At 43.2% G+C, this 13617-nt stretch overlaps 1 protein-coding gene across 1 annotated transcript; it reads right to left on the reverse strand.

The window, feature by feature from the left end:
- Positions 1-3623: 3623 nt before the first annotated feature.
- On the reverse strand, positions 3624-12218 carry LOC311003463 (CBY1-interacting BAR domain-containing protein 2-like; the record flags this gene model as incomplete). Its single annotated transcript, XM_083995230.1, has 8 exons — positions 12097-12218; positions 9650-9884; positions 8598-8666; positions 7773-7874; positions 6608-6712; positions 5512-5625; positions 5267-5398; positions 3624-3776 (listed from the first exon to the last, which is right to left on the reverse strand). Exons 1-8 carry the CDS (start codon positions 12189-12191, stop codon positions 3624-3626), a joined length of 1005 nt encoding a protein of 334 aa, XP_083851356.1. The 5' UTR covers positions 12192-12218.
- Between the last annotated feature and the right edge of the window lie 1399 nt (positions 12219-13617).

The raw sequence follows: 13617 nt of genomic DNA on the forward strand, positions 1-13617 counted from the left end.
CAGATTTATGATTTAAAGGGATAGTCGTACTATTTAGTTAAATTCCCCCATCACCATAACCCCTATAGTCATAGCAGTAGGTTTGTTACCTTTAATTGTCGGTGCAAGCTGTTTTTAGAACGGCGGAGCAGAGCCGTGAGCTGCTCAGAGCTACGCTACGGAGGCTCATTATGGGATTTCTTGGTTTCCCTCATCAAACTCATCAAATACACAATCCAACAACTCCACAACGCTCTGGTGGACAAGTTGTGAGCTGCACATTCACCACGCTATGAGATAATAACACAACGTTACCACACAGAGTTGTTTTAGAGGGAAATACAGAGACTGTTGATGAAAAACTGTCCCTGAAGGCAACGTGCATCAGTGGTTTTGCATGTATTTCCCTCTACAACAACTCTGTGTGGTAACGTTGTGTTATTATCTCATAGCGTGGTGAATGTGCAGCTCACAACTTGTCCACCAGAGCGTTGTGGAGTTGTTGGATTGTGTATTTGATGAGTTTGATGAGGGAAACCAAGAAATCCCATAATGAGCCTCCGTAGCGTAGCTCTGAGCAGCTCACGGCTCTGCTCCGCCGTTCTAAAAACAGCTTGCACCGACAATTAAAGGTAACGAACCTACTGCTATGACTATAGGGATTATGGTGATGGGGGAATTTGACTAAATGTTCAACTATTTCTTGAAGGTCAATTCAGCTGGTTGGTGTGTAACGTCATGGCAACACACACAAACACACACACACACAGGCACACACCTCCTCTTCCTCCTCCTCCTCCTCCTCCTCTCTGTGTTTCTTGTTAAGTGCCATCTGCAGTGCCATGTTCGACCTCAGTGACATCATGCAGCATGGATGTGATGACAATACTGTGAACAATATGTTTTATATCTGAGGAGCCCAGTTATATCTACACACACACACACACACACACACACACACACACACACACACACACACACACACACACACTCACACACACACACACACACACACACACACACACACACACTCTCTCTCTCTGGTATCTACCTGTTTCCTCCTGCAGCTCGCCGCCTTGACGATGACGATGATGAACATGAACTCTGTTTCTCCCGACCTGAGGACGTTCATTAAACCTTCCTGAGAAACCGCCGCCGCCGCCGCTGTCACACGGGCTGATTATTGATTATTGATTATCGATCACTCGTGTCTTTGATTGAATAATGTTTATAACGACCGTCGTCTCACCTGAGGGAGGTGGCGGCAGCGAGACGACGTGACTCCTCCCACTGCTGCTGCTGCAGGAAGGAAGCTGCAGCTCGTCCTGTTTCCTGTATTTCTCTGACTCATGATGCTACATGCTACGTGCTAACCAGTCGCTGCTCGCAGTTCGTCGTCCCGGCTAAGCCCCGCCCCCCCGCCAGCTGCCTGTAGCTCCGCCCCCTGGTGCCTGTAGCTCCGCCCCCTTGGTGCAGGTGAACGGCTCAGAGCTCAGAGAGAAGGATCCTCCAGAATCTGTTTCCATGTTTCCATTGTTTCTCTGTTTCACCTGCATCATAAACACCACACACATCCATAGTAACCCCCCCCCCCCCCCCCGCATAGACCGAATCTCCTTGTTGTTTACATTCTACTTCCGGGTAGAAAACCAGCTGTAATTTGAATGAGATCAATAGTAACGAATGAGAGTTTAGCTATAGCCTTTATATCATATTTGGTAGCTAAGCTAACGGTAGCTAAGCTAAGCTAACGGCGGTAGCTAAGCTAATGGTAGCTAAGCTAACAGTAGCTAAGCTAACGGCGGTAGCTAAGCTAACAGCAGGACGTCAGCTGTTAAAACCCTCCCGTTGTGGGACACAACATGAAACTACTCCAGTTAGCTCAGTCATGTTGGAACTCAGATATCCGCTGGAGAAAATATTTTTTCATGGAGCGTTTATTGAGTCACTGAGTTATTAAAGTTAAACAGGTAGCTAACCGTTAGCCCGGCTAATCTATGATAACCATGACTAATTACAAACATGTGCACACAGAAATAGTAATGTTTGTCCAATCATTGGTTTTATAACCTTTACAAACATCAGATTAGTCTAAACGGTGATATAGTGACGTGAAAAAGTAGATAAATATAGTGAAACTCTCGTCCGTCACTATTGTTCTCATGCTGGTTTTCTACCAGGAAGTAGTTGTAAACAACAAGGAGATTGTTCTATATCTCTGATCCTACAGGTCGTTGGTTTGACTCCGCCCCTCTCACCTGTTACTTCCTGTTGGTTGTAAACCAGGAAGCTCAGACTTGTTGTCCACGTGCACATAGCTGCTCTGACTGAGGGGGGGTCTGGGGGCTGTATGGGGGGGGGAGGGGCTGGACACTCGGCTTCAGCTGCATGTTCTTCACTGTTTGTTTGATCGAGATGATTTTTTTTGTTGCCATTTTCCACTTGATTTTTCTTTGACTAAAGTTCTTGCACGGCCGCTTTGTCAAGAATTAAACACTGATGAACTCACCACAGCGTCGTCTCCGTGTGTTTCACACTGTCTCACCTGTCTGAGGGGGGGGTCATGTGACCTGTCAGGTAAGAACTACTAGAGCGCTGTAAAAGAGAGTAAGGACAGCATTGGTCCAATGGAAGCGCCTCCTGGTGGAGGAATATGGAACTGACATCTCTGCATTGTTGGTGAATGAGCAGTGTGGTGTTTTCAATAATTTAAGGACATTTATAGATCACCCACGTTAACAGCATCGTTGAGGATCCTTTACAGATAAACATTAACACATAGGAGAGTAAAAAAAAACAGTTTTCTACATGAATGTTTCAATCTACATTTTGTAATAAACTAATTATAAGTATAATCTGATATGACCAAGACACCTAAAAACAAAAACACGGCCGTTTTCATCACCAGCAAGTGGGCAACACACATACATTGGAGTGAATGGGTTTTCTGGGTTCCGCTTTTGCAATACCCATATCCTGCCACTAGGGGGCAAAACCCTTAAACCCTTAAAGCCTTAAACCCTTAACCTTTACCACGGGAGTCAATGGTGGTGTCCTTACTCTCTTTTCCAGCGTTCTAGTAAAAAACCACCTGAGTCTGAGCTGGAGAATAAAAGAAGAGCTCTGATGAAATAAAATCTTTTTTATTGGAACTTTTGCACGTTTTTTTTTTTTTTTCATGGTCAAAGTCAGCAGTGACATCATCACAGAGCAGGAAGCCTATTGGCTGATTCTGCAGCTCAGTTTCTGTAATATAAATATTATATCTTAGCTAATAATGTTGTTAAATCACATCACGAGTCTCAAACAATATATATATTTAATGTTTTTAATAATTTTCTTCTAATTTTCTTTTTCTAAAACCTGGAAATCATTGTGAACCAATCAGAGCTGTAGTTATGTGTTGGTGCTGCTGTCGCTAGGCAGACTACAGGTCAGCGGCTTCTCTCATTGGTTAGAACTCTTACACATAGTGTTTTTGTTTGAGAGGTAACAAATCACCTGCCATCTATCGATCAGTGAGCGATCCTCCGATGATGTCACGTCTCTTAGCAACACGGACTGTGAAGGGGGCGTGGCCAGGTGACAGGTGTGTGTGTGTGTGTGTGTGTGTGTGTGTGTGTGTGTGTGTGTGTGTGTGTGTGTTATTTCTGCCATCGGTGCCTCTGAGTGAACTGAGCAGCGTACGACTGTCTGGTGACGTGTTGCTCTTCCTCTTCTTCCTCTTCCTCCTCCTCTTCTTCATCTTCTTCATATTCCTCCTCCTCCTCTTCCTCGACGCCTCTCTGTCGCTCGAACTGTGAATGAAGTCACATGACAGCTGTCAGCACTGAGTGTTTCTGCCTTAAAGGGACAGTTCAACATTTAGTCAGAGTCTCCTCTCACCATAATCCTATAGTGTAGTGAGATATGGTGATTTAAATATAATATGGACATTTATGAGCCCAGCTGTAGGATGAATTGATGCCGGTCATTAAAGCAGCATGAAGATTACAGGAGCCAGTAGTTGAAACTATCTTCAGTGTCTGAATGAACATCTGTCATCAGGGAAGTAAAGGTTCTGGATGATCCCACACACGGTTAGAGGTTGCCCTCAGGCCGACGGCTCACAACAGCGAGATGCAAATTAAATCAAAACCTCATTTATTCCCATCTCCATTAAGTTATTGAATGGAATCAAAAGCAGCATCACTTCATGATTCCCTCTCAATGGGTTCTTCTACTCACTCACTGTGATGGATTTTAACTGTATTCTAACTGTGATGAATGCGTGAATGTGTATTACAATGAATTTTAACTGTATTTCTTACTGTGATGAACGTGGTCAATGTAGCGGCCTGGCGCCCAAGACCAGTTTCCCTTCATGGGGCAATAAAGTATACTTTAACTTTAACTTTAACTTTAACTTTAACTTTAACTTTAACTTTAGCTTTAACATAGTCATAGCGGTAGGTTCACCACCTTTAGCTGACCGGCTCTCCCTGCCCCCCCCCTCCCCTCACCAGAGACTGCCCTCATCAACTCCTGCTAACATTTCCATATTCCGCACATTCTGTGACAAACTGTAAACTGTTTTCTTGTCTGTAACAACATCTATTGCACGTCTGTCTGTCCTGGGTGAGGGATCCCTCCTCTGTTGCTCACCCTGAGCTTTCTCCTGGTTTTCCCTGTTAAAAGGGTTTCCATGGAGTTTTTCCTCAGTCGATGTGAGGGTCTAAGGACAGAGGATGTTGTTACGATGCCATGTAAAGCCCTTTGAGACAAACTGTTTGTAAAAACGGGCTATACAAATAAAATTGCCTTGCCTTGCCTTGCCTTTAATTATTTTTAATAATAACATATAATCATGTAACATTACGACACATGAAGCAAATACTGTGAACTACTTTCTCTTCTGAAATCCCTCCGCCCAGCAGCCGTGTCTGGAATGTAGTTCCGGCTGCATTTCCCTCTAAAACAACTCTGTGTGGTAACGTTGTGTTATTATCTCATAGCGTGGTGAATGTGCAGGTCACAACTTGTCCACCAGAGCGTTGTGGAGTTGTTGGATTGTGTATTTGATGAGTTTGATGAGGGAAACCAAGAAATCCCATAATGAGCCTCCGTAGCGTAGCTCTGAGCAGCTCACGGCTCTGCTCCGCCGTTCTAAAAACAGCTTGCACTGACAATTAAAGGTGATGAACCTGCTGCTATGACTATAGGGATTATGGTGATGGGAGGAGGATCTGACTAAATGTTGAACTGTCCCTTTAAACCCTCTCTGTTGCTATGGTAACGTCAGACTCACCCTGTGACTGTGTGTGTGGCCGGGGGGCGGAGCCAGAGTCGACCTGACGCTCTGAGCCGGACTCAGGTAGCGACCGCTGTCGAGGGGCGAGGACAGGTGGTCGCCTGGCAACCGGAGACGTCCGCTGAACAGCTGGAGGAGAGGTTGTCATGACAACAGCTTCAAATCATGAAGTGGCCCCAGTCTGGAGGATAACACTGATGTTACACACACACACACACACACACACACACACACACACACACCTCCAGGTCCTTGTGGACGTCCATGCTCTGCAGGTTGTGGTGTGTGTGTGAGTAGATCTCCAGAGCTTTGGCGTGGAACAGCATCTCCACGGTGACGAAGTCCGAGAAGATCCTCTGTAGGAGAGACAGAGCTGTCGATCAGACCCCACGGTGTGTGTGTGTGTGTGTGTGTGTGTGTGTGTGTGTGTGTGTGTGTGTGTGTGTGTGTGTGTGTGTGTGTGTGTGTGTGCAGGGGCGTAGCACCACATTCTGGGCCCTGTACCCTCATAAAGTCAGTGGGCCCCTGTCTCTATCCATGCCCGTGCACGAAGCGCAGAGTTGTTTTTGAGGTAAATTTATACAAAGCTGCCAAAGCGTGTTTCCATCGGGGGCAGTTTTTCGGCAGCAATCTCTTTTCGGCACTACACTGGCTTTGCTTTTAGCTCGAAAACAACTCGTAACGTTCCGTTATTATCTCATATCATATCTCCGTCGATCTAAAAATAGCTTGCACTGACAATAAAGGGTAACAAATCTACTCCTAGGGATTATGGCATTGGCACATATGGCACATTTGCCAAAATGTTGAACTATCCCTTTAACAGTTGCTTCCCCTAATTCTGCCTTCTTTCTTTTTCTGATACCGCGATTTATGTTTTTTGGGTGGCATGCTGAAAGCTAGCCTCATTCAATCTGGGCTCACTGACGTTACACTTGTTGCTGGCCGCTGTCTATGGGCGGACTAAACCATTGTACGCCTCCAAGAGGGGGGGGGCCCAGAATGTCTTGTGATGTTATCAATATATTTGAAATAAATTATGACACCAATTAATTGGGGGGCCCAATTCATTCGAAATAAAAACATCACACAAAAAAATAATAATTTCAGGATTTTCACAGGCCCTCTCCCTACTCGGGCCCTGGGTAGTCAGGTCCCCTTTTCCCCCCACTACCACGCCCGTGTGTGTGTGTGTGTGTGTGTGTGTGTGTGTGTGTGTGTCTGTGTGTGTGTGTGTGTGTGTGTCTGTGTGTGTGTGTGTGTGTGTGTGTGTGTGTGTGTGTGTGTGTGTGTGTGTGTGTGTATCTCTGTGTGTGTGTGTGTGTGTGTGTGTGTGACCTTGACGTCCTCCAGCTTCTGCCTCTGGAACTCCGTCACCGTCTCTTCCATCTGTCTGACGCAGCGCTGAGCGTTGGTCGAAGCCTTCTGGGCGTCGACCTCGGCCTGCCAATCAACACACACTCACTACTGAAGCTCCGCCCCCTCGGCTCAGAGCCAATGACATCACCGTGACAGCATCATGACAGCATCATGACATCATCTACGTTACCTGGGACTGAAAACGACGCGTCAAGGAAGTGTAACGAGAAGGTTTCAGCAGATTATATGAATGTGTGTGTGTGTGTGTGTGTTCTTGTTCTTACTACGTTGTGAGGACCGACGAGAGTTTTTAACCAGCAGAGTGAGGACATTTTGACAAGTGAGGACATTTTGGCCTGAGGGCTGTTTGGGGGTTCAGACTTTAGGTTATAATTAGGTTTATACAGTGTTGGGCAAGTTACATCCAAAATATAACACATTACATATTATTAGTCACTGTCATTTTAAAGAAATTAGTTACATTACAATATTACTGTCTCAGAATTGTAATGCGTTGCACTACTTTTGCACTACTTTTGTATGTTAATTTCACCAAAATAACCGCAGAAATATGACTATAAAGTCTGTTTTATTGCAGCTGATAATACCATTCAGCGGAGGGTGATGTAGCACAATGTCTGTTTCGGCCTCTGAAGCTACTAAAGCTACGTTTTGCGGGTAATCTACTAAGAGTAAATGCCTTCGGTAAATAACAGCACGTACAAACCACAGGGTTGAAATGACAGTTTTTCATGTTGTAATCGTGTCCTCTGATAAGTTTTCACATGTTTTTATGAAAATGCGTTGTAACGCGCATTACTTAGATTGTAACGGGTAAAATATTACCGAATTCTTTTTGTAATGCTTTATATTACCATGTTACTGCAAATATTATTACGCGTTACTCCCAACACTGGGTTTATATGAGGTTAAGAGTAGTGGTTAAGGTTAGGCATTTGTTTTGGATGGTTAAGGTTAAGGTTAGGGTAGGGGGCTAGGGAATATGGTACGTTATGTTAAAGAGTGTCCTCACAAAGATATGTGTGTGTGTGTGTGTGTGTGTGTGTGTGTGTGTGTGTGTGTGTGTGTGTGTGTGTGTGTGTGTGTGTGTGTGTGTGTGTGTGTGTGTGTGTGTGGAGGATACGATGGTCTGGCGGTCCGCTGGGTTCTTCAGTCTGATCTTCTCCGTCTTCTGCAGCTCCTTCAGCTCTCGGCTCAGGTCGCTGCTCAGCTTCTTCACCTCCGCCTGATGGAGGACGACCAGAGGACAACAGAGGACAGAGGCTCAGGCTGAAAACACCTCTCTGTGTTATTAAAGGAATAGTTCACCAAAAAAATGAAATTCAAATTGACTGAAATTTACTGGAAACAACGTCATTTAGGACATTTTTACAGCCTCAACAGTCCTGGATTGAATTTTGCCTGGTGACTTGCCTAAATGAGGTAGTTTCCAGTAAACTCTGGACTATCTCCCTTCAGGACACTTGGATTGCAGTGGACGAGCAGTGTGGAGGAATATTAAAGGGTTGTTGTGTAGTTTTATGGACGTTTTTGTGTCTGGCCCTATTACTCTCATATAAAGTTGTGGTTGGACTAGGAACCGGCCTCCCGGGTCTCCAGATGCACTTTGAGGAATAAAAAACTACTCTGGAGTATTCATCAGCATGAGGGGGAGTCACAAATGAATACTACTGAATTTCAGTTTTTGTTGAACTATTCCTTTAAAGGTCCATTCTGCTCATTTCAAGGGCTGTTAATGTGACATTGCAGCCCAATGGGGCGCTACTGAAAGTTCCCATCAATAAAAAACTATTTATCTCATACAAGCTGCCTGTGTGACTCCTGCCTCTGTCTCTTTCCTGAACAGGTGGACAAACAGAACAGGTCCAGTTTAATGACAGAATGAGTCCATCGCTGTGTGTGTGTGTGTGTGTGTGTGTGTGTGTGTGTGTGTGTGTGACAGCTTCACCCTCTTGGTCTTGATGATGTCGCCGTAGGCTCTCAGAGGAGACACCACTCTGCTCTCCAGACGCTCCACCTGCAGACGGACAGACGGACAGATGGACAGAGATCTAGACAGAGGCCCAATCCCATTTCTCTTTTTTACCCCTTACACCCTTCCCCTACCCCTCGCCCCTTGAAACGGAGCTACAAGGGGTAGAGGTAGAAAGTCAACCCCTCCGAATTGGGACACCACTTCAACAGTCCACTGGCGTTTACGTAAGCTGATGCGGCGAGCTTTACCCAGAAATCCAATCGCCTTGTACCATATATAAATAAAATAAAACTTAATGCAGACTTATCGGTTCATTGTAAAACATTTATTTATTTTTGTAAATGTGGTGATTAATGTACGTAGGCTCCAGAGCCCAGAGGCAGCGCTGCTCTTCTATCTTCTAAGAATACACATGAGGCTTCACTTTTCATTCAAACAAACAATGCTACTGCCACAATTGTTAGATTTCATCAATGAGACCAACATTTATCCCCTAAAAAGAATTTAACCAGCCGGTGGTAAACCTCTAAAGTTAATTAGCAATCGCCTTCTCCCCCGGGATGACGACGTAGTTTGGCCGGCGGAGCAGCGCTGCAGACCGGCTGCTGCCTCTGTGAGGAGCCGCTCCTCCTGGAGCTTCACTTCTCCCAAAAAACATCGGAGCAAACTTCTAACCAGCCGTCATTTAGATAAACTAACCGCACATTTGGGACCTAAACAGTCACTTTCTCACATGAAAAAATATTAAAACTTAATAAAGTGACCTAACAGCGCTACAGTGAGAAATAAAACAAGTTTTTCGTTTTACAGCTACGCGCTGCCGGATGCATTCTGGGAAACTTTTCATACCCCTCCGTTTGGAGTGTGCCTCTGAAAAATCTCCGTTTGAAGGGGTCTGTAGCCCTACCACTTCCCCCTACCCCTCTGTCCTAACGGGAACTGGGACACTCCTACCCCGACACGTGAACGTGAACGTGCAAAACGGAGGGGTAGGGGTAAGTGGCAGGGCCAAGGGAGAGTCCTACCTGAGCCTGCCTGTAGTCCTGCACCATGGACATGTCCTCGGCCAGACACCGTAGCCCCTGCTGGACCTCCTGGTCCTCGGAGGAGGACAGGCTGTAGATGTGGGACACCAGCAGGTCGGCCTTGTCCCGCAGCCGCGCCGTCTTCCTGGTGTAGGAGCTCAGCAGCTGACACACCTGTCCCAGGTGCTGCTCGGCCTGCTGCACCGTCTGCTGCAGGTGGAGCACCTGGACGTCTCTGCAGGACAGGAGGACGGGACAGCGTTAATAACATGTTTCATGATTATATAAGGGTTAGGTTTATCTGGCAGGAATCTGATCCTGTTACTTGTAGCGTATATGAATGAATTTATATTTATTTACATTATCATCATATTCAGACACCAAACAAAATCATCAGAGAACAGACAAAACCAAACAAAAACAGAAACCACATGGCATTCACATAAATAATTCACTTTATCTTTTTGACCAGGCACTTTTTATAAAAGTAGCTCTAAGACTTCTTTTCTGAAGAACCATTGTGGCAAAGTCACATCGGGTTCTGAACAATATACATTTTTCAACTGGCAACAGGTTCTGAGCTTTGGTTTAAACCAGATATCATTAGCCCATTTTTCTTTATACTCAAGAAATAACTTATGTTTCACAAAATTAACATTACAACGCAAACCATTAGTGAAGATATGTTGTTGATCAGCCTCGCTAAAAATAGCTTTCATGTCACGATACCAAGGATATCTTATATTTTATCTATCTTCTTTTCTACCCACCTCCATTTCTCTTCTTAACAAATTGCGCCCGCCTACTTAGTAGGGTTGTTACTTTCTACTTTGTTTTACTTATTTATTAACAGCGGTGCCTTATCTTTTATTATAGTACTGTTCTAATTATTTGCTCTTACTCTTGTATGCAGTGTTGTTCTTGTATATTTTAGCAAGTATCGGGTTGTGCAATAGTTGATTATTGTCTATTGGTGCTGTCTGTCCTTCTTGCTCTCGCTGCTACTGTGTGTCATCGTACGTTTGGTGCTCTGTCGTTGGCATGTGCTTGTACTGTGATGTTGTTGTCATGTGGCTGTTGTGTGCTACCATGTGTTTCCTGTGTTGTGTCTGTTTGTAAGGTGATACAGTCTACAGTCTGCACTTCTGCCAACAATGAATTTCCCTCTGGGACAATAAAGTATATCTTATCTTATCTTATCTTATCTTATCTTATCTTATCTTACTTTGACCGATCAGACAAAGCAAAGACCTGTTTTACCTCAAGTCAAAGAAACATAAACAGAATTCTGATGTTCGTTTAGTGTACAAAATAATTCATAATGTTTTGAAAACCTGTTTGAAAACCTTCGTTAAACTGCTCTGAGCACTCCACCAGAGCTTTAAGATCTGTCTCAAGTGGAGATTGTAACATCCCTAAACATAGCTCTGCCTTTGCTCAATCTGCCTTTTCTTTTAAATCTGTCAAATCATGGAACAATCTTCCAACTAATCTGAAACTTTGTACAGACTTCAATGTTTTCTCCCTGGAAGTCAAACAATGGATCCTAAGAAATCAGTCATGTCAGCATTAATCATTAATCATGAGCCTAAACTATTTTTAACCTTGGGAAAATGTGAAGTATTTTAATAACTGTATGTTTCTTTCTGATATGAAATATGTCTGGAGTGTTTGTGACGTGTGAGAGGGTGTATTATGCACATGTGTATGGATGTTTAACGCTATGCAAATTAATAAATAATTCTTACCTTTCTATTGTTCTTATTCACCTGCCCAGTCTACGGATGGAAAGTAGCTAGTGAGATAAATCCGCTACAAGGCATCTCTTCTCATCTCCAGACTAATGTTATTTTGTACATTCTCCCTGATACAAATAAACTTATTAAACTAAACAAAATGTATCCTCATTAACAGATCTGGTTTAGAGGTGGATCAGTTTTCTTTTTGTACTGATGAAGATGAAACTCTGGAACATCTGTTGTTGTTGTTTTAATGCTCTATTACACAATGTTTTTGGTGTGATATAGCCTAATAAAAATGTATTTCTCTAAAAATAAATGATGTGCTGCCATTTGAATTATATCATATTATCTGGATCATCAAGCGTCGTCTGTTTCAGACACTATTAACATCATCATACTGTTGGATAAATATCATTTCCATTGTGTTAAATCGAGGAACTCTGCTTCCTTCCTGGGTTTATTCATGATTTAAAGTTTTTTTTATCGCTTAAAAAGATTTAAAAAAGCAAATATGCCAAGAAATGAAGCCTGGACTCTGCCCGTCTGCTGCTATTGCTATTCTAAGTTATGCCCATATACAGTAGCTATACAGTATTTCTTTATGTTGCTGCTCTGTTTGATGTTACATTTAAATGCCTGATTAAATCTTTCACACCTTAAATAAAGAATAAAGAAGCTCATCATTAAAGTCCAGGTGTGTCTTACCTGGAGAAGAGGCTGTTCATCTCCGTCTCTGTCTGTTGTTTGTCTGTTTCTTGCTGCTGCTCACCTGCACCCAGGTAACGCAGGCCGGTTGCCATGGAAACACCACAACAGATGAGACAGGAAGTCCCTCCAGCTGCTGCAGGAGTCGCTGCTGTGAGCCACATGATGGCGGCAGAGCGTCACCAGTCAGAGAAGAGGGAACTTGTCTTATTGGTGTCAGGTGCAAACATAAAAGTACCAAAAACAGAATAGAATAAGAATTTAGAAGATTAAGAATTTAAATAAAATAAAATAAAATAGAATGAATTAAAATATTCTAGTGCAAAAGATACGCATAAGAATGGATTGACATTGTCTATGAGATCTATGTTATGGAGAGGATATCTTTTTCCCTCAAAGCTGAAAAAGAAAATTCCAGAAGGGCAAAAACACATGGACTTAATGTAACCATCTTTATCTATGTTTTATAATTAATGTATGTGATGGAAATTTGCAAAAAGGAAATATGCATATTATAAATACATATATACTATATAAAAGAATAGAATAAAGATACATACAAAATATCCTACTACTAAATAAGTTATTGTGCAAAATGTTGTAGTGGAGAGTGACTGTCCACAGGTTCAGTAGGCCTAGATGATCCTCCATCAGCGTCTCATCATCCACACAGCTGCAGCTCCACCTGCTGCTGCCTCACCGGTACTGCACCATGTCACACACAGACACACACCAAGTGTCAGAAAAGTGTGTTTCACAGGGGAGAACTCAAATGTATGATTTTCTTCATGGACAGTGAAGGCATCAGAAGCTCCGTCCCCTGAGGACCAGAGACACTGGACAGAGAGGAGGTAAGACAAGTTTTAATTTAGTTTTTACTGAGTCTAAGTTTAGTTTTTATTGAGTTTAGTTGTAGTTTTTATTTTGTCTACTAAGACTCAATAAAAACTACAACTAAGACTCTTAGTTGTAGTTTTTATTTAGTCTAGTTGTAGTTGTTGAGGTTTTAGGAGAAAGCCTCTGTCAGACCTCTGCAGATGAACTCTTTAAACCCTTTTAGTTGCATCCATCCCATAATGTTCCCATCAGGTCCTCATCATGTTAACATTCCCTCTTCTCTAACTGTGGGTCGAACTCCAAGTCCTTTTCTTCCTGCAGCTTTAGACATCGAAGATGAAGAAAACTACAACTAAGCTGCTGTTGATGATGAAACTTTACTTTACTGCAGTTTAGCATCAAACCTGGAGCTGGAGATAGGAGAGTTTTAGAGAGAAAAAAACAAAATACTTTTCTTCTTATTATATTTTTATTTCAGTTTACTAGATTATTTTTCCACTGTTTTAGTTTGAGTGAGCTACTGTATAATAACTCTGACACACACACACACACACACACGCCGTGAGGTCAGTTATCAGTGAGTCAGTTGATTTGTCAGTGACTGATACAGTTCAGACTCAGACGCTTCCTCCTTTCTATAAGAGAACACAAACACTGAGTCACTGTGTGTGTGTGTGTGTGTCA

This window comes from Trachurus trachurus (assembly GCF_905171665.1).
Source record: "Trachurus trachurus genome assembly, chromosome: 20".
Lineage (NCBI taxonomy): Eukaryota > Metazoa > Chordata > Actinopteri > Carangiformes > Carangidae > Trachurus > Trachurus trachurus.